Source organism: Lepisosteus platostomus, chromosome 15 (genome assembly GCF_059453375.1).
Source record: "Lepisosteus platostomus isolate fLepPlt1 chromosome 15, fLepPlt1.hap1, whole genome shotgun sequence".
NCBI lineage: Eukaryota > Metazoa > Chordata > Actinopteri > Semionotiformes > Lepisosteidae > Lepisosteus > Lepisosteus platostomus.
In genome coordinates, this window is record NC_142625.1 from 12,566,359 (window position 1) to 12,593,271 (window position 26,913).

General features: G+C 40.1%; 1 protein-coding gene across 1 annotated transcript in view; it reads right to left on the bottom strand.

Annotated features, from left to right (window-relative positions):
- Window positions 1-1,834: 1,834 nt before the first annotated feature.
- snta1 (syntrophin, alpha 1) overlaps window positions 1,835-26,913 on the bottom strand; it is a 41,419-nt gene continuing 16,340 nt past the window's right edge. The window contains exons 3-8 of the mRNA XM_088607618.1: window positions 9,692-9,899; window positions 6,348-6,546; window positions 5,388-5,518; window positions 4,104-4,300; window positions 3,525-3,712; window positions 1,835-2,505 (exon numbers count right to left, since the gene is read on the bottom strand). Of these exons, the coding sequence (XP_088463744.1) occupies window positions 2,413-2,505; window positions 3,525-3,712; window positions 4,104-4,300; window positions 5,388-5,518; window positions 6,348-6,546; window positions 9,692-9,899 (1,016 nt within the window). The 3' untranslated portion in view covers window positions 1,835-2,412. The remainder of the gene's footprint in view (window positions 2,506-3,524; window positions 3,713-4,103; window positions 4,301-5,387; window positions 5,519-6,347; window positions 6,547-9,691; window positions 9,900-26,913) is intronic.

Genomic DNA, 26,913 nt, shown 5'->3' on the forward strand with positions numbered 1-26,913 from the left:
TACTACACATTTAATCATTTTCACCTTTTCTTACCTAATAGCCTGGAATTAAAATGTAACTGCAACAACTTTTCTACCCATCCGTCTTCCAACTGCATCTTTCAATTCAGGCTTGGGAGGGAATTGAAGCCTAACTCTGCAAGCAAAGGGCACAAGGGAGGGTACACCCTGGATGGGACATCAGTCCATCACAGGGCAGGCAGATACAAACAGACAAGCACACACTCACATTGGGGCCAATTTACCAACTCCTATTATAATTTTGGATTGTGGGAGGAAACTGGAGAACCCAGAGGAAACCCACCAGGAGAAAGGGGAGCATACAAAGCTCAGGTAGACAGCACATCAGATCTGGAACTGAAGCCAACTGCAAGGCAGCAATGCTAACCACTGCACCACAGTTCCACCCCCTATAACTTTACAGAAGATTTAAAATAAATATAGCTTGGTAGGATAAGTGTCCACACCCTTTCTAATGGCAATCCTAAATAAGATTTAACCAATCACTTTCAAAATCACACACCAAGTTACCTCTAACTGTGTTTCAGGATAAATTCTGCAGTTCCTGTAGGTTCTTTTTGTTGGGAAGTGCATTTCACAGCAAAGATGCAATCATGAGCACCAATGAATTTTCAATAGAACTCCAGTTATGGTACTGTGAAAGGCACAGATGAGGGGATAAGCATAAAAAAAATCAAAGTCCCTAAAACACAATTATTAAGAAGGGAAAGATAAATGGCACCACCAACACCACACCTAGATGAGGCCGTCCCCCTAAACTGGATGATTAAGAAAGAAGGACGCTGATCAGAGAGCTTACAAAGAGAACAGTGGCAACTTTGAAAGAGCTACACACTTGTATAGTCAATACTGGTCAAAGTGTGCATGGGATATGGTCAAGGTTGCATTGATGTATGCAAAAAACACTCAGGAGATTCTTTGGCCATATGGCAAAATGTTTTGTGGGCTGAACGTTTTGGTCTAAATGCACACAAATTCATGCTTTTTGGCGCGAACCCCAGAAACCTATTCCAACTGCCATAGGTACTTCTATCAGTATTAAGGGGGTTTCACAAGGGGTGGAGACTTATCTAATTATATTTCAGTTTTATATTTTAGATCTATAATCTTTATCATTAAAAGTGTTTTCCCCTTAAATGTTTGGAGCACGATGTGTAGATGAGAGAAAGAAAATCCTTGTTTAAATGCATGAAACTCTGAGGCACTGACACAACAAAATGTGGAAAAAAGTTCAACAGTGTGGGGGGCTTTCTATCGGCACTGTTTTTCATTTAGTGCTAGCAACTAGCAAACGGTATGATTGTGGGCTGTGAATTGCAGCAGCACAGAAAAAAGTGATGCAGACTTTTCATGGACCTAGATAGACAGAAAAACTTCCCCAGCAAAGAAAGTCATACCTGTTGACTAGTTGGTGGTAAAATGAAACCTCAGATTAAAGACATATTCACTGATATCTGTTCAGGGATTGATTAATGAAAGGATTACTATTATATAGCTACATGAGCTAACACACATGGTAAACACTTCATGCTTGCTATCTCACAAATCTACATATACAGATGTGTGTGTAAAATAACACTGATTATTTGTGCCTCTATAATTGATCAGCCCAATTAATGCAAAACCTGGATCAAACTGTTGTGTATTAGGAGTTTTACTTCTGTCTGTGTCTCCCAGTGAACACAGAGGGGCAATAGGTAAACAATCCAATTTACTGTAGGTCTCTTTGAACTTGAGGGCTGAAATCAGGAACTTAGGAAAGGGGCTGACCCATTCATTACAGTTCAGTGCAGTATGAGTTATGACACATCAGTCTGGACAAAGCTGTGAATTTATTGGAGAGCTCAACACCAGAAAAAAAGGAGAAGTATAAGAGTACTGGCAGCCTACAAGACAAAGGGAGAGGAAAAATACAGGCTATTCTTTTGCAGTGCTCAGATGTGTTCAGATGGTGAAAACCAACAGCAACATTCAAGATGGGCTAAGGCAGCCTCCAATCATTTTTAACCTTTCAATCATTTGTAGATTTTATATGCCAATAAGAGTGTGCCTAAGAGCTCCATATCCATGTAGTTGCTTTATGATGTACATAACATATTATTAAATATTATTATTTAACTTCCTTCTTAGGTTTATTGAACTCTTTATTTCAACACTATTCATTGAGCTGAGTGGGTTTTGTAATAATAGAAAAAGCCTAGGCTGCATAGTACAATACTTTACCCTTCCCTTGAGGGAAACAGAGGCTGCTGGGAAAGTAACAGAAGAATATTCAAAAATGACAGTGGGTTTTGAGAAAAACTGAGAACCCCACTCATTTTTGGGAATTCTCAATCACTTAGGCAGTCTGCTGAAGCGGTAGCCCCGTCCCTCTGTTCGCAGCTCTGGCTATTATGCCAGCAGGCCAAGACGCTTCACCTTAGCAGACAGGAACGAGTGGATGATGAACACGATGGTTTTGGGACAGGAATGAAGGTCCAGTTGCTGCAAGAGATGACAAATCCCAGTAATAAAAGATATTTCAGCATCTTTCAAATGTACCACTTAAGCATACAATAACCATAAGAAATGATTATCTACAAAAGTAAAAAGGTTTACAGGGCTAAACCCCTGAGGTAGTTCAATCAGCATATAGGATGAGATTTCTGGCCCAGACATCACCAGTTTGAGAATGGGCCATTCTGATTATAACTGGGACTCCCCAGGAGGTGGCACACAATCAGCTGAGTGCTGTGAGTGACTGCTGGGACCTGCCAGGCAAGTAGTCATGCCAATGAGAGGCCACCCCTCCTGGTGCACAGCTTACCATGTGTCAAATGATGAATGGCTTATGCATGCAGAACAGAAGTTATAGCCTTATAGCTGATCTGAAGAGCAACTGGGCGATTACAAATTAGGTGGGTACAAAATGAACAGAATTTGGCAGTTCTACATTTACTTCAAAAAATATTTAGCAAGGCATACAGTAAACGATTGTATAACTGAATGTCACTGGTAAACAGTCCTTAGAAGTCCTCTTACAAATATGACACTCTAGCAAGGTTGTTTTCAGGGCTGTCTTAAAAATGAAGCAGTGGATATGTGCAAAGAAACTGATATCTTATTGTCGCACTATGATCTCACATTTTTGTTCAATAGTAACCGAAAAACGAAAACAATCTGTACTAGACAGCACTGTTAGACAGGCACTTTACTCAATTCAACACATCTGGCTAAAATGGTGTTGTGGTATCCATACCTGTGGTTAGCTAATGTTTCTGGTGGACAAAACTGGGCCTTAACTTTGATTGTGTAGGATGAAGGAAGTGATTTCCACAAAATTACATTTACCTCACATTGATTTACCAAGTAGTAAAGAAACCTAAACAATTACAAACCTTCTTGTCCTGTTTTAAAATGTTTTTTTCTTAAACAAAGAGGACATTCCTGTGTTTGCCAGTACAACCCAGACAAGAAGTTACACACACACCTAAAACTGGGATGTCACTGAACCACAAACTCACAATCTCTGCCTCTGGGCTTCCGAAGTCGAGAAACAGCATCCGAGTGCCATCATCCGAGGACATCCTGAGCTTCTCAAAGGGTTGCTGGAGGAGGACAGTCCTGCTGAGACCCGGCTCCTCTGTGAAAAGGGAGAAGCCCTTGTCGATGTGAACCGCCAGTGTGCATTCCTTCCCATTCCAGTTACAGGCTGAGGAACAGAGACAGACAAGACAAGCAATACTTGACCTCCATAATCTCCTTGAAATTAGCTATAGCAAAACAGTTGTTCATTTTTTTTTCATTGATGCAGTATTTTTTAATTTAAACTTTTAACATTTTGTATGAAACACAAAAGACCGAAATATCAGATTGATCCTTAATTTCAACACTAGGTGTCATTATAACTCCATTTCTTCAGTATATACAGCAAATGTTAAATTTTTTAACAGACTGAACTAGTCCTTTGTTTATTATTATTGAAAAGACATTCTTCTAGTCTGAATAATTTGTACCAGTAAATAATAATGATTATTAGCCACAGATGTCCTTGGAGTTGTACCACACCAAATTGTAGTGTTGGGGTGTTGTGTGTAGGGTACCTGAGGTCACCTCCTGAATGAGCTCAGCAGCACAATGACAGCCATCCACCAGCACCCGTGTCCAGGCAGACAGTTCTTTGGCTGAATCTACACGAAACACATGTGTCTCCACACCCTGACGAGTTCCACTACGCAGGGCAAAGGTCAGCTCCGAGTCCATTATAGGGGAGCCCTTGGCTGGTCCAGAGTGAACCAACCTGAGTCCAAACAAAGATTAGGACCACATGAGTTCTTAACAGGGAAAACCATTCGCTGGAAGGAAAATAATCTATACAAATACCTGATGATGATGAGGATGTGAATGGTCAGTTTGAGAGCATACCTGGTGGTGATGAGGGTGTGACTGGTCAGTGTGAGACTGGTGATGATGAGGGTGTGACTGGCCAGTGGGAGAGAGTATCTGGTGGTGATGAGGATGTGACTGGTCAGCGTGATAGCATACTGTACTGTACCTGGTGGTGATGAGGGCGTTACTGGTCAGAGTGAGAACATACCTGGTGGTGATGAAGGTGTGACTGGTCAGTTTGAGAGCATACCTGGTGGCGATGAGGGTGTGACTGGTCAGTGTGAGACTGGTGATAATGAGGGTGTGACTGGCCAGTGGGAGAGAGTATCTGGTGGTGATGAGGATGTGACTGGTCAGCATGATAGTATACTGTACCTGGTGGTGATGAGGGTGTGACTGGAAAGTTTGAGAACATACCTGGTGGTGATGAGGGTGTGACTGGCCAGTGTGAGAGCATACCTGGTGATGATGAGGGTGTGACTGGCCAGTGTGAGAGCATGACTGGTGGTGATGAGGGCATGACTGGTCAGTGTGAGAGAGTACCTGGTGGTGATGAGGGTGTGACTGACAGTGTGAGAGTGTGACCGGTGATGATGATGGTGTGACTGGCCAGTGTGAGACTGGTGATGATGAGGGTGTGACTGGTCAGTGTGAGAGCATACTTAGGGGTGATGAGGGTGGGACTGGCCAGTGTGAGAGCATACTAAGTGGTGATGAGGGTGGGACTGGTCAGTGTGAGAGCATACTTAGTGGTGATGAGGGTGGGACTGACCAGTGTGAGAGCGTACCTGGTGGTGATGATGGTGTGACTGGCCAGTGTGAGAGCGTACCTGGTGGTGATGAGGGTGTGACTGGTCAGTGTGAGAGCGTACCTGGTGGTGATGATGGTGTGACTGGCCAGTGTGAGAGCATACCTGGTGGTGATGAGGGTGTGACTGGTCAATATGAGAGCATACCTGGCAGTGATGAGGGTGTGACTGGTTAGTTTGAGAGCATACCTGGTGGTGATGAGAGGGTGACTGTGCTCTGGATGGTTCAGGGCATCCCTGCTGTCTGGTAAAGTACGGAAGAAAAGAAGATCTTTCTCAGTTACCATGGCTAGCACAGTCTTCTCTGTGCCCCGTGACAGCTGGGAGAAAGGAAAACAGAACCAGGTTTCTTAAAAAGTTTGAGTTTTCCATCATGTTTTCCATCACATGTTTTTATAAACTCAAGCACTTGTTCTTTCTGTTTCTCCTTGCAGGAATAAATTCAATAAATCTGAATGGCCAAAATAATCATCTTTTTACTGGAAAACATTTCCCCTCAGTGGTTTCTGTTGTACTCGTAGTTTGGAAATATTGTTGATGTTTAATTTCAGAACATCTGGAGTCAATTTAAGATCAAGAAGCCTTGTATAGAATATCCCAACTTCAGTTAATCCAAATTAATGAGACTTTCTGGACTTTCCACAAGTTGTTCCTTTCTTTTTCATGCATAGAGAATCTATTTTATCTAAGATAATTGGATTTTGGAGTTCAATGATATTCCTTTTCTTTATTTTTTACTTATAAATAACTTTAACCTTAAATTCATCTGTAAGTCAAAGCTAAAACACCTCATTCTCATTTTCAAAACTGAAGGATGTCAAATGAAATAATGTGGAATTATGAACCGAAAAACTTGGTGATGTCTTAAACAGAGTGTCAATATAATCTTGCGGAGCAGTTCATTTTGCAGGACCTATTAGTTTCTGTACCTATCACTTATTATTTTTTTATAATTACTGCAGACTCTACAATACTGCATATGATTCATTCTGGTATTGTTACATTTTTGTGCTTTGTTTTGGCTATGGGGTTGTATTAAATTACAGTATTAAACATATGTTGCATAATGTTATTTTTGTAATGCATTTTCTACTTTGTTGTATAAAGTTTTGTGAACAACGAGGGCAGATCACATGATTCATTACATACCTGCTCAGTCAACCAGCCTATGTGCTTTATTTCCTTGCCACCTGACCCCCCTTGCAAGCTCTTGAGCTCCTCCTTCACCCTGGGGAGGAGGGCATTGGCATTTGTCTGGATGGCGTTGTACCAGGACTGGGCCATAGCAGGATCTTTTGCCCGCAGAACTAAAGAGGTCCGAATATCAGATGAAATTATTTCTAGATACCTGTTGAATCACAAGAGAACAACTTATGAATAGCACCTTGCCATGCCGGACTGAGGCATAGTGCCCACAAACATAGGAATGTCCAAAACCCCAAACCAAATGTCATAGCAAGGACTGACTCGATTAAACTTTCACAATACATTTTACCACCTCAATATAAAATGTTTATTTTTAATTATGCTAATTCTAAATTGTAACCTGCTTGAAATCTGCTCTATTAATACAGCTATTATAACCCAAACCCCAGGCAGAGTCCACAGAAACATGTAAGGTAAACCCTGCCTGAAGCTAGACAATACATTCACTTACAAAGGAAGTGTCATTGGAGATGCTATCTTTAGCACAGAGTGGTGTCCTTGAAGGATGCTATTTTCCCCGAAATGTCAATCAGTTTATTGATGCTTTTGCCCATACTAAGATGTCAGCGTGAAAACTCCGGCTCTCAAACTCATTGGGCAATTTCTTGAACAGGGAACAGCTGTATGCCCTGTTCCAGCCTATATACATTGACTATCAGGCAGATAGTAGGTAGATTTGATATTTTGGGAGAAGTAGAGATTAAGAGGTTGCTGTATTGTAAACACTGTGTATTGCTATAGCTGTTGCATCAACCTGAGACTGAAAGAAGGGAATGGCCTGTGGTAAGACCTCAGGCTAAAGCAAAAAGGAAACTAACTACAGCAAGAACCAAGACCGGAAAGAGATTACAGGAAGACCTGAAACAGGAGAAAGAAACCATACAGGAGCAATTTAAAAGAGCGAAAGAGTGGAAACTACATAAAGCCTAAGGACTGGAGGAGGAAGCTGAACAGAATATGAATCCAGCTAAGGCTGCAGAGTGTGAGTCAGGAAAGCCTTTTTTCCTTATTTTTGTTTAAACAGTGTTTTTTCAACCAGATAAGCATACCTGTAGCAACTTAGTTGCCCACAGTATTTAGTGAGGGAAACGTAAGTTAGTTAGAAGGTCGAACACAAATTAGACTTCTTTTAGTTACTGTAGTTGTCTTATTTTTCCCATTATTTTGTGTTTTAATTAAACACCATGAAACTGCCAGATTGCCTCGTGGTGTGTCAGTGTGTTTGGTACTGCCTAAATATATGCCCATGTAATGACTGTACCACCCATGGAATTTACAATATGTACACACAAGGCAAATCACATTCTGTAAAAGATCTTCAGGGACATACTGGAGCTTTCTTAGAAATTATTACCCATAAGTGTAATAATTAATGTAAGTTACCGATAAGTGTAATAACATTTAAGACCCATAAATGTTAGAAAAATGAATATTGCATTACTGAAAAGATTTATCATTTTATAACATTTTCGTAATCTTGCCTAGCTTTACACCAAAACACTAAATATTGCTTGATTACTTCTTGCTCTTTTTACATTCCAAATTCGAGCCATAATGGGCCGTCACTCCAAAGCTTATCCTGGTTCCCACAGCGTTAAGACAACAGAGTTATTGGTTATTGATTTTAGGAAAAATACCACAACCCCTCACTACAATTGATGGTCAGCCTGTTGAAATTGTTGATGACTGTAAGTACTTGGGACTGGTCATTGACAAAAACCTAAAGTGGGACAAATGTTGTGACACTATAAAAAAGGCCAACAGAGACTCTTCTTTCTTAGAAAACTCAGGTACTTTAAGGTAGATAAAATTATCCTTACACTCTTCTACAAATCATTCATTGAAAGTGTCTAAACATACTGATTCACTTGTTGGTTTGGCAACATAAGTAATTGTAATAGGCTGGGTAAATTATTGAATATAAATGGCAAAATAATCGGGAATAATCAAATCCTTTACAAACAGAGGGTGACTAAGAAAGCCAAAAGCATCAGGGAGTGTGTGTCTCACCCCCTCCATTGTGAATTCACACTTCTCCAATCTGGGAGACACCTCTGTCCCCTCAGGTGTAAAACCAACAGACTCAGGAAATCTTTCATTCCCACTGCAATTACACTCTTAAACAATGCAAAGTAACTACCTTGTCACTTGTTTATTTTCTCCTATTACACTTCTGTATCATCTACCCTTTTGATAATGTGTTTTGTCATTGTGTTAACTGTGCCATAAAACATATTTCCACTAGGGGACAATAAAGCTTGAATTGAATTGAATTGAGAGAGCACAAGCCTTTCCAAGGTGGGACACCAGCCCATTGTATACAATGACATCATGGTAAAATCACAAGAAAGCACAGTGAGACATCAGAAAGCAAGACCTTGGAAGTTCATGGCCATGTAATGTATTTTAATGTAATGTACCATGTATGCATGGTAACACACTGAGAAATCTGCAAACATACTGTCGTCAGCCAAAATGTTGAGAGCCCTCAGTCAACTTAATAGTTTCTCTGTAGCAAACATGGTTGCACAGTTGACGTGAGGAGCCACTGATCCTCTCCTATTGTCTTCCCCAGCCAAAACAATCCTTGGATCTCAATCCAACTCAGATCAGTTCCACATGGAAGCACACTGTTCACAACTTCAACTGATAGTGAACCTGCTGGAAGAACTTGGACTTGCTGCAGATACTTCTGAACCATGGGAAAGACACACCAAATCCTGCCCAATCTACTCTTGTTGCACAAGTTATTACAAGTGTAAAAGCTCCTAATATTTTAGCATGTGTGCCACAGTAAATATTTTTATACATATCGGTTGCACTCGTATTTTGTCATGAGAGCCATATAAAACACACTTCAGTCAAAATGTCTAAAATGTACTGTGGTACTCTTAGGCTAGGTGGGACTGAGTTCAAGCTGTTGAACTTGCTGTGTTGTCAAATGTGTTCTCTCCTGCTAATCTGTTTGGTCATGGATACATCAGCCCAACTGATCAAATGCTGAAAGCTCAAGACTGTTTTGGCATTGCTGTGTGATGCATGATGCAAGGCACTTCAAACATTCAGAAAGCTTTATATGGTTGCTGAGGACAGATTGTGTTGCTGTGATGAAATCCCTCACAGTGGAATTCAATTTACTGCTTGTGTGCAGAGTGGCTAAGTCCTGGCTTGTCTGGCTCCTCTAACCAGAGTATTTTGGTTCACTGCCATTCTCAGCCTTGGATTGCCAGTACAAGACACTAATGCCCTGCACCTGTGGTCCTGGATCGTTACGTCATACGTCATACCTGTTTTCAGTGTCTGGTGGGCAGTGTTTCCTGGTTACTTGACACATTTTTAGGGGGATCATCTTGCCTTCTTTCAGATCTGCCATTGACTGGGAAGGAGAGTTGGAAACCCCTTGTTTCTGGGGTGAAGAAGGTGGAGAGTCCCAAGGGGTTGGGGCCCCTGGAGAGGCATTCTTAAAGTAGGCTGACATCTCCTTGATATACTTCACTGGAACACATAAAAACACACAAAAAAACACATGCATTAGCAGCTTATTTGGGTTGGTGGTGTGTGTGAAGCTGAAGCTGAAAAGAGGATGTGAAATTCTCACATAATTCTGTTATTCTAATAATAGTATAGATGAGGCATCCCTTAAGAAAGTTCACAGAATTTTAATGCTCGTCCATGGTTTTAACATACAGTACATCATGCATTCACTTTGTAATGATTTCTCAGATTGTGCCGTGGTACTTTTTTATAAGATAAAATGCCTCACAGTGCTGATCAAACTTTTTTTGAAATCCTCATTTGAAAAACTAAGCCTTTTGACAGATTTAGGGAACTGGACTCTTCCTCCTTGTCTTCCCAGCACCAATTAGAGGGTGAAGCCACTGTCCTTTCTTCATTCCTATATTGCAAGACAAATCAAAAAGGCAAACTGTTCACAATAAGCAGAACCCTGAAGGAGACTCATCTGGTTGGCATGCCTTAATATCCAGGGAGAAGCACAAGCACAGCAGGCGCAGAGCGAGCTGGAGCCTGCTATAAATAGGTGAGAAGGCCATCATCAGAGGAGTGGGTCAGGTTTCACTGTTGAGGTGTGAAGTGTCCCTCTGCCCTGGCCCGGGGGCTTCCTAATAGACCACAAATAGCTCGGTCTCTCATCCTCTTGGACTGTTGCTCTATTCTCTGATTTCTTTCCAAGTCCAACAGTATCGGCAGAACAGGACCATTGGCAAGCCTCTGCTTTCCATAGTTGATTTATGCAAAGCCATCTTTTTCTGAGCTGGATCTCACTACAGGGGGCCCTTTCACCTTTTCCAGCTTCCTAGGGAAGAACCCTCCTGCATCTGGCATCTGACTTTAGAGTTCAGGTCTTTAGCAGCCAAAGTTCTGTTTCTAAACAGTTTTGGTCTTATCATTAAAAATGTAAAATTTAAATCAAGGGTCATTATGATTAAATTGTACAATGCATTAGTAAAAACCTAGATGTTGCAAGTTCATGTCAAAAGCTGGCTGTGACCAGGGTTGACAAATATTGGCAAACATTGGCTCATCACTACTGGGACTGGGATGGCCAGGGTTCAGCTCCCAGATAAACAGCTTCCTGGACTCACGCAGGCTTACGATAATATCAACACAGGAAACACCGCAGACAGTGCTGACCCTCTTCTCTCACTGGTTCTGAATTGCCTGTGTAACCTGTGACATGTTAAAAGAGAGGCTTGATGATCAGCAGTATTTGGAAATACAAAATTCCTAAAAAAATACTTGAAAGTCAAAGAGAAGACTGTGAGGTGAATTTAAGATCAATAAAAACTCTAAAAAGGCTCTATACAAAAGGGTTGTCTGGAACAAGCTAAAGAACCATGTTAAAGAGGGTGATACCTGAAGTCCTTCAGGTCAAGAAATAACTGGATAGATCAATTATTTATCTGCAACCAACAGAACCAGGTAGGCAGAATGATGTTCTTCTAATTATTTATGCTTATGGGTTATCAATCCAACATGGAGATTTTTACAAGTTTCTAACTGCCAGATAAAGAGATTTTCAGGCTTTGCCTTCTGGTATTGAACTGGAGTTCCTCCATGTTCACTTTGATTTATTTACTTACAAATTCTTATTCTCTTAGCCTGCTATTTGTGGGGAACAAAAAAATCCACATGATACAGTATATAGCATATGAGTAAGGGAAAATTATCTTTAAATATTACAGATATAAATCAAGGAAAAATAAACTTTGAAACCTCAGTGAGGAAACAAGAGCATGAAACACAAAGATGTCTACATTTACATGCCTGAACTTATCAATTATTTGAACATTTATGGCTAAGATTTCTGTGATTTCAGCTGCACCCCTGCATAAAATCTATCACATACATTCTAACCCATTAAGCTGCCAAATTTACCGTCTGCAATTGGTTATTAACGCAGACCAGTTAATGAACAATTATTTGATTATTTTAGATGTTTGTTTTTAATGTGCGTAACAAAAGAGTACAGAAGAGGTTAGATAGTGGACCCAGATGCTAAAAGACTTGGAAGCAGTTTATATTAAAATTTATAAGTGATTTAAATTTGTTTGAAGTTATGGAAGAAAAAAGAAAGAAAAGGTCACAAAAAAGAAATGTAGACAAAATAAAGGGAACTATTTTTGAAAAAAAAAAGCAGCAGGCATTATTGTTTGTTGCTCAATAACGGATGTTGAGATGGGACCAAGTGGAGAAACAGAAAATGAGCCAGAGTCAACTAAAAGCAGATTGGATTTAATAAAATCCAAATGTTACCATGAATAATACACTCTGTCAGCTTCCACACAGGGCTAAAATTAGCTGGACTGTGCTGTAATTACTTTGGCTTATCTATGATGCAGTGAAAGCAGATCCGTGTGCTGTTTCTGTGTTCACTCTTCAAACCCCCTTTCCCCTTTTTTAGTTACATGCACGCTACGCTGATGTATGCCCCTTTCTCCCTAAACCTCCAGGAGCCTTATGTGAAGGCAACCCCATGACCAGTAAACCTTTCCCCCATAAAAAGACTCAGATTCAGCCAAAACCACACAACCACCAAATGCAAATTCCAAACCCCATGTTTGATGGCCGGTTTCCAGTGGGTATAAACAAGAGGCCTCTTGTAAACAAAAAAAGACACCATTAAGCACTGGGATTGTAATTTGCAATATTTAAATTTTTATTTAATCCAGGCCAAAACATAATCCAAATATCTAATTACAGTACATTGGAAACAGAATGAGTTCTGGTAATTACCGGTTTGTGATTGTTCTAAGTATTGTTTTATAGTTTATAGACAAATTTTCATTTTTTAAATGATAATAAACCCAGAACACACCTACAGCTCCAAACTCGGCACAGGAGAGATGAAAACAACACACTCATCTCTTTAGTGTGTGCAGAATATCCACATCTTTTCACAGCAAAAGGCAGGCACACAGCACCTACAGAGGAGCTCAGTGAAGGATGGAGGACTGATGCAGATCGCACTGGTAATACTGCAAGGTTTTGGGGACCCTATTGTTTGGCAAACCGATGAAACATTGCTCAGCCAATTGTTACCTTTTCAGGAATACTGGTATAGTAAGTATTCCTGAAGTAAGTATTCAGGAAGTACTCCATAGTAAGGAATGGGAAAACCCAGATCTAATCTAAACTATCTGAGCTGTTTACATATTGTCTTTCGTTTTGTCTAAACCTTCATATGTTCTTAATAAGAACCTTTGACATTCTTTTAATCTCTCTCTTTCCTAGCGTTAATCCCGCATCAACAGGGTCCGCCTATCAGCACACCAGTCTCCATTTGGTGGTTTGAACCAAATCTTTGAGCTGACGTTGCCATTAACTGCGACCGAGAAATACTCCAACCTGCCTGCCGTCGGAGCGGGAGGTGGGGGGGGGAGGAGAACAAAGTAATGTAGCCAATTCATAGAGGGGGATTATTAGGAGGTCATGATTGGTAAGGGCCAATGGGAAATTTGGCCAGGACGCCGGGGTTACACCCCTACTCTTTTCGAGAAACACCCTGGGATTTTTAAGGACCACAGAGAGTCAGGACCTCGGTTTTACGTCTCATCCGAAGGATGGCGCTTATTTACAGTATAGTGTCCCCGTCACTATACTGGGGTATTAGGACCCACCTGGACTGCAGGGTGAGCGCCCCCTGCTGGCCTCACTAACACCTCTTCCAGCAGCAACCTTAGTTTTTCCCAGGAGGTTTCCCATTCAGGCTCACACCTGCTTAGCTTCAGTGGGTTGCCAGTTGTGAGTTGCAGGGTGATATGGCTGCTGGCTCTTTGACATTCTTTTAATGAACCTGTGAATTCTCTGGTGCCTTAAGCATCGAGGAGTTTGTCTCCGGCAAACTTCAAACTTTATCTTTAGAAGCTGTACCAATTCTCAATTTCAAAACTGCATCCCAGCTTTTCAGTATAAAAGTAAAATAAAAAATAAGCAATTCGCTGATCATGTGCTGTACAACACAAGTCTGTGGCAGATCAGAATGGCACTATGGTGGGGTGGGGGGTGTGGAATGCTGATTGAGCCATCTGAACCAGCAGCACAAAGAAGATAATAGGGCAGAAGGGTAAAACATCCAGAATACAGTATCGCTGGACCCTCCAAATGTGACCTTAACAACTTTCTCTCATTAAAGAAGCTGCTCAGTCCAAGTGATAAGGTCATTCTGTTTTAGAGAAAGATCAGGTGTCCTAAAAATAAAATGGCAAAGGTCAGGGTGTCTTGACTGCATTGTGGGCAAAATAGATTATCTTGAGATAATCCCCTCACCAGTGAGCTGCATGCACTCATGCACGAGGGTGGAATCTACCCAAGAGAGACCTTCGGGTTTGCATGAGTTGATGAATTATGGCTGTCACATCAAAGATCATGCAATTAAAAATGTGGAGAACAGCCAGTGATGAAAGATCGAGGAAGACGTGAATCAAAATTTTATGTTCATATGTATGGGAGTGAAACTGAGATATACAGTATAACTTTCAACTAGATTGCTTTCATAACAACATCACTGGTGTTAATTAAATTTCAGCTTCGGATGAAATTCAACCTATATCACAAGGGGATCTTGAAGATGTGCCTTGACCAATTCAATTTCACTTTTTTTCTTTTTAAGCTGTCTTGACTTGCTAATAGTTTCATAAACTTTGTACTTATCTGAATTGCAAAATATTTCTCATGGCTAAAATGTGTCTAGTTTTTTAACTTACTTGCATTAAAGGAAATGAGAAACTGTGAGCAATAAATCTTTTAAATTTCCCTTTTATGGAGTTCAAGACAATTTTAAAAAGATCTACAGGGATATTATAAAAAGCTTTTTAAGTTTCAGGCAGTGTTTAATATGCCATGACTTATCTATGGAACATGTCATTGGGACATACATTTCATTGTTAGTAATTAAAATGAATATAAGATTAACAAAATGCTGAGGGTGATTCAAAGTGGAGCTAGTGTAAATGCTTAAAAAATCTGTTGAAGTGTCAGTCACCACTTGCTCTCAGAAAGGAAGATATCACAGGTTTACACGTCTCAAGCAAACAGTCATGATTTAAACAGAACCTCACATTTATCTTGCTCTCGTTCATTTCTTTGAATTAAATCCTGTTTTTAATTATGTGTTTTAACAGGTCTTTTATTTTTTCAGCTGTTTGGCTGCCTGTCCTTATGTGGACATGAATTAAAAAACAGAAAATTCTACTTAGATATCTCATTCAGATAAGTTTAATTTTAATATCATTCAGATAATAACATTCAGATAAATTCTTTTATTTGCCTCTTGCCAGGCCTGGTTTTGTTTTGAGGACAGATCTCAGAGGAGTACTCAGGAACCCTTTTCAGATAACCAGATTTGGTTCAGAAGGTTGCATGTATAGTTTTGTTTGCTCTTTTTTGGTTTAGATTTCACAGTGTGATTAAGTGTATATCAGCCACATTTCGGATTCAATCCTGGTCACCCACAGGCTCAGAGTGGTAAGCATCAAACTAAAGACCAGTTCCCCCAGCTCAGAAAAAATGTGCACTGCCTAGCCCTTTAGGTAACATCATACTGCTACACTTGCACTAAAGCACATCATCTAAAGTAATTTAAAGCACAATAATTAATAATAATAATAATTGCTTACACTAATATAGCTCTTTTCTGGACACTCCACTCAAAGTGCTTTACAGGTAATGGGGACTCCCCTCCACCACCACCAATGTGCAGCATCACCACACATCAGCTATCAGTGGGGAAGAGAGCAGAGTAATTAAGAAAATTAAGTAATTAAGAAAATTCATAGATGGGGATTATTAGGAGGCCATGATTGGTAAAGGCCAATGGGAATTTTGGCCAGGACACTGGGGTTACACCCCTACTCTTTTCGAGAAACACCTTGGGATTTTTAATTACCACAGAGAGTCAGGACCTCGGTTTTATGTCTCATCTGAAAGACGGTGCCCGTTTACACCTGTTTACACTATAGTGTCCCCGTCACTATACTGGGGCATTAGGTCGCAAGGTGTCGCAAGGTGAGCACCCACTGCTGGCCCCACTAACACCTCTTCCAGCAGCAACTTTAGTTTTTCCCAGGAGGTCTATCATCCAGGTACTGACCAGGCTCACACCTGCTTAGCTTCAGTGGGCTGCCAGCTGTGAGTTGCAGAGTGATATGGCTGCTGTAACGAACAGTTCTTTCCGGACCCTATGCGGACGACACAATCCGACGAAGTGGGGGAACACTGGGGAAACGTCATGCAGGAAAACAGGGCTGAAGACAGGGGGGCGTGTCCAAGGTGCGCTGGTGCACGGGGGAGGTGTGGCCGAGGCGAACAATCCGAGAGTAATCCATAGAGTATCCAAAAACACACGAGAAAGTCCAAAACCAGGAGATCCATCAGAGGAAAGAATTAAAAACCACGAAGGCCGGGTCGGAACCGGCGGACGGGGAACAGGAACGGGAACGGAGGTTAAAACCTTAACGGGACCAGGCGCTTCCTGGTCCCGGACTCGCACGATATGGAAATCAGATGCAGAGCCCGGAAGAGCGTCAGCGCCTGGCTTTTAAGGTGGGCAGGGAATGGGAAACAGGTGCAGAGAATGAAGTCTTTAGTGAAAGGGCTGGAGCACCCTTAAGGAGGGGGGGACTATAGTCGTGACAGCTGCTCTACAAGAGCAGAGCACTCCTTAAATCATTAACAACACAACACCTCAGCTGCTGGTGATTTAAGGAGACCTAGGAAAACCAGATCTGGGTAGACCTGTCCTAATTTATAACAATATTGCCAAGTGTTTCCTCCCTCTCTCTATAACCATGTGCCCCCCAGAGCAGGTGAAAGAAAACTTGACAAAATTGCACAACTGAAAACAACTGTTTAATTAAAAGGGGTAGAATGCTAAAAACTGGTTTTACTCATTAGTAAATCTGTTCATCTATTTGGAAAATCAAACTTTGCTCTTAAACACCTCAGGCACCCCATAGAGAATGTCACTCTCTTCGTCCACACATGAATGGCAAAGGAACCAAGTAACAGTTTGAGTCAGTAAGCAGAAAGGTCTAGCTGTGTGCTGGTGCCAGACCACAGATGTGTCCCAGGACTCTCTGAAGCCTGAGCAGAGACACATGGGTACAGTTTTGGTGACTGCTGGCCACATTCCTTTCTGGAGACAACAGTGGCAGACATGACTCAGTCCTCACCATAAAAGGAGCTAGAATAATCCAGGGTTTTTTCCATTTTTCATTTTTGTGCAAATGAAAAGGAAAGAAAAGGCAGTCAGCTTTTAGTTCTTTAATTGTGTAATGTTGTCCATATGTGCATGTTAAATTTGTATATGACAAAAATGTGCATTGGTTCTGAAAAATCAGAAACTGTCAAGATCACAACTGAAATTTAATAAAACACAGTAGCAAAGGCAATCTAAGCTTGTAAAAGTGCATTATTATTACAGTCATATACAATATAATAGCAAGGGACTATCTGCCAAGCGCCTTCCTGCTTATTTTACACTCTGTGACATTTAAGCAACATGGGCCACTTTGGCTACTAATGTCAGTCCTCCTTTCCTAATGAATAAGGACAAAGAATATGAAGGGGTGTGAGCTCAGTCAAAATGTTACTTGTGCCAATTTTATAACTGTAGTATGAACATATTTTCCCAATGTTTTTCAAACTATTTTACTGGAGGGAATTAGAGGAAGAATGGAAAAAGAAGACATGTTATTAAAAAACCTTCACTTAAGAGCCTACAGCCTGGACTAAATTAAAACACCATTCCGCCCACTCCATATAAACGATACGATGGTGGCTTTCTGCTTGCTAAAGGCTTCTTATATCTACCCAATGGAAAGATGCCATCAAATAGTGGGTTTGGAAGAATTCATAATCAGTGTGGGGGTCAAGAATCAGATTTCATTCAGACCTAATTTTTTTACAAAAGAGATAAATGCTTATAACGCCAATCACATATTCTCAGGAGGTTACACTTAGAACTGTCTGATTTTCCATTGGTATCAGACCTAATCCAAAAATAACACCGTAATGGCAACCCTTCAGTTTAATCAGTTTAGAAGTAATGCAGCAACCCTCTTGTTTCCTCTTGTCTGTAACACACAGCAGTGTTCTATGCTATACATAAAAAAACTTGCAAAGTAAGGTAGCTCACAGCTGAGTAATTGAACCAGAATGAGAAAAGTCTTTGCAACTATAAGCACTGGATTAATGGCTTCAATAACGACAGAATGACCAGTCTTCAGGACTTCGGGTCACAGTTTACTTGAAAGAAGGGCTGGAGGGGGTGGGGTGCCGTTTACAAGGACACTTAATTATGTTTAAACAAATAGCAACAGTTAAACAGAAATTAAAAGCAGGGTAAATGGGTTTGTAATGAAACATTCCCCATGTTTTCACAGTACCCCACTCCTCTCCTGAGTATCATGGCTCCTTCCTTCTTTGTCCCTCTTTGTCCCTTACACAAGGCCTTCAGGAGGGCTGTGGTATGAAATACTTTCTCTACGTCACCTGTTGCTTCAGTGACAGCAGTTTGGCGGGAGTCTCAATGGGGCTTTAGAGACAGGAGAGAGGGGGAGAGGAGGGGAGGGCCTGTCAAATCAGCACGGTCCACAGCTCAAGGTTGTTCCAGTAATAGCAAGTTATCTGCCACAGCATGTAGCCTTTGCCAACTACATTAGCATCCCTGTTACTCAGGCACATGGGCAGACAGCCTTCTGACAACCTTTCAGGTCACAAGGACCAGACAAATTTGATTTTGCTAACATTATTCACTGTCATTTGTCATCACCCTGTCAGAGGAATTCTGAAATGCTCAGTTTTCAGTGCTTTCATATTAGCCAAACTGACTCAGCAGATCACTGAATAAGTTTCATGAGGGGTTTTGGGAATGTTTATTGAGTGCATAGTCCCGGTAAGATTTGGCTTAACTCACCTGGCTGAAGGCCAACCAAACCTGGCTATAGGACGAGGAGGCTAGGACCCCCTGCAGAGTGAGGAGTGCATCAAAGGGCATCTGCAAATGAGGGGATGGTGTGGACAAGGGACTCATGAGACAAATGCAAAAGGGGAGGCTTACCTATGGTATTGGTAACTTTCAGGAAATTATGTTGGGAATGACTATGAATTAGGATATCTGGGAACAAAGTGACTTGGTTGCTGTCATCCCTTCCAAACTCTCATTAAAAACTTCATTTAAGTACTAGTGACACAAGGAACCACCTACATAAGGCGATATTACTATGGTTAATAAAATAAGGTTATTAAGTTGTTGGTTTTGGAAATTCAATAAAAACAGCTCTAAAGGGTAAGACGTCACATTTGTCAAATTGGTGGTCTGGCCGTAAGTGCTGCTGCCTCATAGTCTCTGGGTTCAAGTCTGGCCTGTGGACTTTGCATGTTATTCCTTGCAACCCTGTGTTTTCTCCAGGTGCTACGTATTCCTCACATAACACAAAAACTTGCTGTGCAGGTTAATTGGCATCTAAACAACTTGCCCTATTTTAAGCATGTGGTTGTCCTGAGATCTAATAGTAATCTAGTTCCCTTTAGAACTCAAGCTATCTGTTACTGCATTCCAATTTCAGTGACTTCTATTTTTCTTTACTTAACATTAATAATAATAATAATAATAATAATAATAATAATAATAATAATAATAATAATAATTGCTTACACTTATATAGCGCTTTTCTGGACACTCCACTCAAAGCGCTTTACAGGTAATGGGGTCTCCCCTCCACCACCACCAATGTGCAGCATCCACCTGGATGATGCGACGGCAGCCATAGTGCGCCAGAACGCTCACCACACATCAGCTATTAGTGGGGAGGAGAGCAGAGAGTAATGAAGCCAATTCATAGATGAATTGGTTACATTACTTATTCTTAATACATTTAATACATTAAATACATTAATACATTTCTTATTACATTAGTAATAAGAAACACATTATCCTACTGATCCTGAATCATTGTAAAACAGAACGAAGTTTAACTGATTTATCTGCAAGTCACCACCTTCCAGGACTCTTGAGCACTAAGATAAAAGTTTAATTGCTCCAATGCACACACAAACATCAAACGGCAGGAAAAACTGAATGGGCTGCCCTTTGCTGATTTTCTTGTCGGCACTTAACCATTTGACACAGAGAATCTAAATTGCAATTGATCATTTAATAGGTTGGCAACACTGGGCTGTAGGTTTTATCTTGGATTTAAAACCCTCTTGGCAAAGCTGAATCAATAAATCCCTTTGGTTATGTGCATGACACCAGTGCCACACAGCCTTTCCAATTACCTACAGTTTAGCTTCCAAGCAGCTTCGATTCATGAGTTCTGTCCCACTGCTAGCTGGACACCAACCATATTACTGTGATCCTTTATCACCCTGGGCTGGGGAATGCTGTCATTTCATTATCAAAAGCTGAGATTTAGGAAGGGTTACAGTGACAGCTTAAAAGTCCTTTATTGCTTTGTTTGAAACAAATAAACTTTACAAGATAATGTTTGATATATACTGAAAGGCATTAAAAGTGCAACTCATGTTATGTGGTTCCAATACTGAATTGTTTTAAATGCCTCTCAATATATTTAGCCTAATGGAGCTCAAAATGAACAGGCTTAACTTCATGTCTATACAGCACACCAGCTTATTGAACGATTGTAATGGCATGTACAAAAAACAAAGCACAGAGTAAAAGCCTAGATAAGACAATTTTATAAACTAGGCACCTGAAATTAATTTGCATTCTATGTATCAATGAATTTTTCAAGCAGAATCCACTACATAGGGATTCAGTTAGTGAGATGACAACTTCCAGTAATTAAACTCTTTATGTTTCATTAAAAATAAAAGCAAGTCAAACACTTGCAATACACTTTGACATCATGCAAAATAGAGAACAGCTGTTTTGAGGTTCTTGAGCTACTCTGTTTATATCTGGTTTTGGGTGGGAAACTTTTAGTCTTTTTCTGTCCATGGGTAAATCACACCCCAGTGTGTGAGTCTTGCTGCTCAGAATTGGTATGGTTTCTGAGTGCTTACGGCCTCTGTTGTTTTGGGTGTTGTAGCATCAGGACTCAATCAGTGAGCAGCTATAACTAATTTTACTTGTTCAGTTAGGCAACGATTTGGTCATACCTCTAGATCTCTTTTCTGAAATGTGAAATAAGCTGACTAGGAAAAAAGTGAAGCAGAGCATGGAAGCATATGTCCTGAACCTTGTGTCATTATTCTTTGAAAGGTGACACAGATCACAAGGGAAACCAGTTCTGTGCCCCCAACCCCCCCTGCAGCGCAGTGTGTGCTGGGCCATTTCACAAAAACAAAAACACAGGTGGCATCAGGGCATTCTCACTTGGGACCTAAAAGCCCCCTCATCCCCAGAGACAGCTGTGCCCAATACATTAACCACCATCAACACAAGGCGAGTTAGATTCCCAATTTGACCAATAACGGACTTAAGACCATATGGCACCGAAAATGATCAAACAAGTTCAAAAACAGCCGAAACTGGACTCGCAGAGCGAGGCTGAAGGGAATGCCAGTGAGGAGGGAGGAATGGGGGAGGGTCCAAAGCGACAGCGAGAATCAAACTAAATTCTGAACGCCATTCACTCTATGAAAGAGGACTTTATTGCGAGGTTTGATTGCATCCTAAAGGAATCCAAGGGGAGCAGAAAATTCACACTACACGGATAACAGAAGCAGAGGAATGAATTAGCACCAACGAGGATTAAATCAGTGGTCTGCGGAGCTAGGCAGAATGGCTGGGAGAGACTATGGCCTATTAAGGCACTAACTGTAAAGGTGGATGATTTGGAAAATCGTTGTCGCCTTTCAAACATGCGGCTTGTGGGCCTACCAGAAAAGAAAGAGGGTAAAGACGTGTGCTTTTCTACAAAAGTGGCTCCCTGAGGTGCTGGGCGACTATGTCTTTTCTGCCCCCCTGGTCATTGAAAGGGCACATAGAATTGGCCGAATCAACAAAGACCCCTCAAGGTCCTTCCCAAGGGCTGTTATAATAAAAATGTTAAACTACAGCGACAAGGTTCAGGTCGTGAAACCAGCAAGAGTCAAGGGGACTATAATGATTGAAAATCAACGAATAATGTTCTTCCCGGACATTTCAACAGAGCTTCACCGAAAACGGATGAGGTTTGATGCGGTGAAGAAGGAACTTCAGGCTCTTGGTATCCCTGTCTCAGATACGGAATCATCTACCCTGCGATATTTTGTGTGACATACAAGAAAAAATGTAACACCTTTCATAGCCTGTCGGAGGCACAGAAACTTGTTTAGAAGTTAAAAAATGAAAATCAGGAAGTGAAAGATGAGGGATGAGTATGGGTTTGCAGTTTCTTGTATAGCCTTAATGTATTGTATTGTACAGTGCTTAGCTACTGAAAGAAAGGTTCTTTGCTGATCTTAGTTCAGTCGGACTGACTACAGTATTTGCTTTTTTGTTAAATTTATAATGCTGTATACTTTAAATTTATTTTTATTCTGTGTTATGTTCAAGGTAACTGGTGCTAAACTGGTTTTCATTAAGATATTGCACCAAATTATTGATCTGTTTCATTTAGTGTTTTTTTAGCAAATGTGATTTATAAGGGGCTCGGCCCAGACTGTTAAAACAGGCTAGAGCTGTTCCTTAAGAACAAGGACCAGACAGGCTCCATAGCCAGGTCTTGCTGGAAAGGGAATGGGTAGGGGAGAAGCGTCACGTAGCGCGATTGGGGAAGTATTTTTTTTATGTTCTAATGTTTTTTTCTGTTTGGTTGTGTTTTTCTTTCTATGGATGTTTGCAAGGTTTATTTTGTTCTTTGTTCTGAATGTGAATGCATCTTAAAATGTAGGATTACTATTACCAGCAGAGAGCATAACAGAGATAATAAAATTCTAATCATAAATTATTTATGTTCCTGAAATGGCAGTGCCTTTTGAAATACAGTTTACATCATGGAATGTTAGAGGCTTAAATAAACTTATTAAGTTAAAGCAAGTTATTAACAGAATAAGACAAAATCTAAAATATTTTTTTTCCAGGAAACCCATTTGATGTCTGAGGACATAGATAGAGTACGCAAGAGATGGCCGGGACAGGTGTGTTTTGTCTCGTATGTGTTACTCTTATACACAAATCAATTCCTCTACAAGTAAAAGATACATTATGTGACCGTTCAGGGAGGTATGTTATTATCCAGTGCGAACTGCTTTCTGTTAAACGTAATCTAGTAAACATTTATGGAACGAATAATGATAATCCCAACTTTTTTCAAAATGTATTCCTGATACTGGCCTCACTGCCAAGTCATTTTATCATAGGGGGAGATTTTAACTGTACCCTCTGCCCTGAAAAAGATAGGTCGACTGGTATTGACACTTTTTATCAGCAAACAAAGAAAGAGCCACATCACTGTATAGAAGATTTTAACCAATTGGACATTTGGAGATTTAGAAACTCAGAACTCAAGGTTTCTCATTATTCAGACACTTATCAAACTTTTTCTCAAATAAACTATTTCTTGATATCCGTAGAATTATTACCTAAAATTTCAAAATGCTGGTATGACGGCATAATTATTTCAGACCATGCATGTGTTTAATTTAACTATCTATGTCCAAATTCTCTTAGAGGACCTTCTAGGTGGTGTTTTCAAACAACTTGGTTGAAAGATCTGGATTTTTTTTAATTTCTTGAAGCACAGGTAGATTTCTTTTTGGAGGTAAATACAACTCAAACTTCAGCTTGTGTGTGATGGGAAGCTTTTAAAGCATTTCTTAGAGGTTAAATGATTAGCTATACAAGCTCTAAATTTAAAGCCTCCCAACTCGAAATAAAAAGATTAGAGAACAGAGTAAAAGAACTAGAAGACAAAATATTTTCAAATAGCTCCTTTAAATTAATTTCTGAATTGAATGAAGTAAAAGCTCACTACAATGAATTATCAAAGAATCAGACAGCAAAAAGTTTACTGCGACTGAAACAAAGTTATTATGAACAGGGAGAAAGAGCTAGCAAATTATTGGCTTGGTGCATCAAATGGATACAATCAGAGAGAGCAATAAATGCCATTCAGTCTAATTACAGAAATCTTACAGCTGATCCAACAGAGATAATGCATTTAAATGTTATTGTGAGACTCTATACAGTTCAGAATATTCAGAGGTGTGCCAGCCCCAGCAGTCAGACCTTTTAGATACTCTGGAGTTTTCTCATCTAGAGGAGGATTTAGTTGCAGGTTTAGAGGATAACTTAAAGGTTGATGAGCTGTCTGAAGCCATTGTCAATATGAATGGAGGAAATACACCCTATAGAAATCTATAAAATATTTAAAGGTAAACTAATTCATCCAATTATGGACATGTACCAAGAGTCATATAAAAATGAAACTCTACCTCTTTTATTAAATCGTACATTAATTACACTGTTACTAAAACCCGGAAAATCACCATTAGAACCGGGGTCATACAGAGGAGTCATTCACCAATTCGAACTCCTTTTGTGGTATGCAAGGAGGGGTTTACTTATTTAGGCATTAAGATTACCCCAGAGGTCAACAAAATAATCCCAGAAAATTATGATCCTTTAATAGAATCAGTAATAGAATCAATAAATAGGTGGACCAAATGCCCATATCAATGATTGGGAGAATAAATATAATTAAAATGTCAGTTTTACCAAAGTTTCTGTATCTTTTCCAGTCAATCCCTCTCCACCCACTTCCTTCCTTTTGTAATTTATTGAAGAAAGCATTCACAAATTTTATTTGGAATAATAAACGTCCTAGACTCAGATTGTCTTTACTGTATTTACCATACGATAGGGAAGGGCTACAATTACCGAACCTAAAATGGTACTACTGGGCAGCACAGATCTGGGCTGCTACTGTATGTTTTATTTTAACACAGATCCACCACCTGCTTGGATGCTGATTGAATCTCAATCAATAGCTAAGATCCCACTGAATATATATCTGTTTTCATCTGATAGTAAGAAATTGAAAAAACAGACAAAAAATCCTTTTCTGAAAATATATCTGTTTGGCACGAGACCCTTTCATATCTAGGAGAGGCTTCACAGATATCTCAGTTTACTCCTATTTTTGGTAATGAAGATTTTTGTCCTGGGAGGTCTGATCCAGAATTTAAATTATGGTCAAATCTAGGTATTTAGGCAGGTATCAGATCTTTATATAGATGGGTACTACATTCCTTTTGAGGATCTTAGAAACACTTATAATATTCCAAAAACCCATTTTTTTAAGTATCTACAACTGAGAAATTATATCCTGTCAAAGCAGAATCACTCATTGGACCAACCTCCATTATCCACCTTAGAGAATTATGCCTTAAAATACTCAAAAGGAAGGGGACAGGTTTCATTGGTGTACATGGTACTCAAATTGAAAGAATCATTTGATTGTAGGCTTCCAGCTTGAAAGACAGATATACAAGAAGACATATCTGAGGAAGAGTGGAGGGAAACTTGTTTGAAAGCTCAGACTCAGACTGTTAATACTGGCTTAAAACTCTTACAGTATAAGTTGATAGGAAGATTATATATCACACCACATAAACTTCATCAATTCAATCCTAATATTCCTGACTTCTGTATTAAATGCAAAGATAACATTACCTTACCTCACTGCATGTGGGAATGTCTGAAAGTTCAGGGTTTTTGTAAGAAGGTATTGCATACAGTTTCACAGATTATTGGTAAAAAACTGCCTCCTAACCTTAAATTATGCATGCTTAATATACTGTATATCCAAAAGAGCTTATGATGACTAAAAAGGAGTGTTCATTGGTAACCATCTGCTTTTTGGAAGCAAAATGAGTGATAGCCTATGTTTGGAGACAGGAAGAAAGTCCCTGTGAGTCACATTGGTTGAAGGGGATGACTTCATGTCTTGCATTGGAAAAGATTACTTATCTCCTAAAATCAAAAATGGGAGAATTCAGAAAGATATGGGATTCATAAACTTTCTAGAGAATCAGAAGGGTAACATCTAGAGAGAAGGGGAGTAAAGGCTTAAATTAGGGGAACTACTTTATGAAAACTTTAACTCACATATTTAAATACTGAAAAAAACGCGAGTCTCTCTAACGCACAGCAATATGTGGAACAAAACAAATACCTCCAAATATAAATTTCAGAAAGATTTTATTTCCTTAATGAAAGTCAAACTTATATTTTATTATTGCCCATTGCTTTTTTTAAATTCTCTTTCAAAAGCATAAATGCCCTCACTCTGAGACATATGGCATCAATGAGCAGAGATTACTTCCACTTTCAGTGTCTTTAATTTAGGCCCATGTAAGCAGCACAACACTATGGTTTACTATGCTGGCCTTGGCAAAAAGGGTGCATCTCTTGTTACAGCAGTAAATGTATTTTTACCGTTTACACTAGAGAGCCTAAAGATAGTTGTGCCTCATTTACTAAACCGTGAAACAGCTAGGAGAAGCAGCAGATAACCAATCTGGGCGCGGGCAGAACAGTACAACCACCCAGCACAGAACATACTGTAAAATGCAGAGACTAGGGGTGTGCCCAATATGTTGGCAGCCTCTCTTTGTGCATTAGAATCTTAATTTATTTGTCTAAGAAAATTACACTTTCCATATCAGGCTCTGCCTTATTTTCTAGCCTTTCTGGGTGATGATACTCATCCTGTCCCAAGGTCACCAGAGTATATATAAAGATGGAAAAAAGAAATGCAACACCTCCTACTCCACACTCTGGCCCTCCCGTCTGCCTGGAAGACTGAAGAGTGACTCATCCGTGAAGAGGACCCGATGCCACTGCTGACGAGTCCATTGCAGCCTCTGTCTGGCCCAAGCCAGTCAGGTGTGACGTCTATAAGGTGTGAGCAGAGGGCCTCTGACAGGTTGCTTTGCTCTAAGGCCAGTAGCATGGATCCTCACTGTCCTGTCACTGTTGCAGGCATTGTGTCTGCTGTCAGTTTCAGCAGCAGTATGGGTGGCAGATCTGAAACGA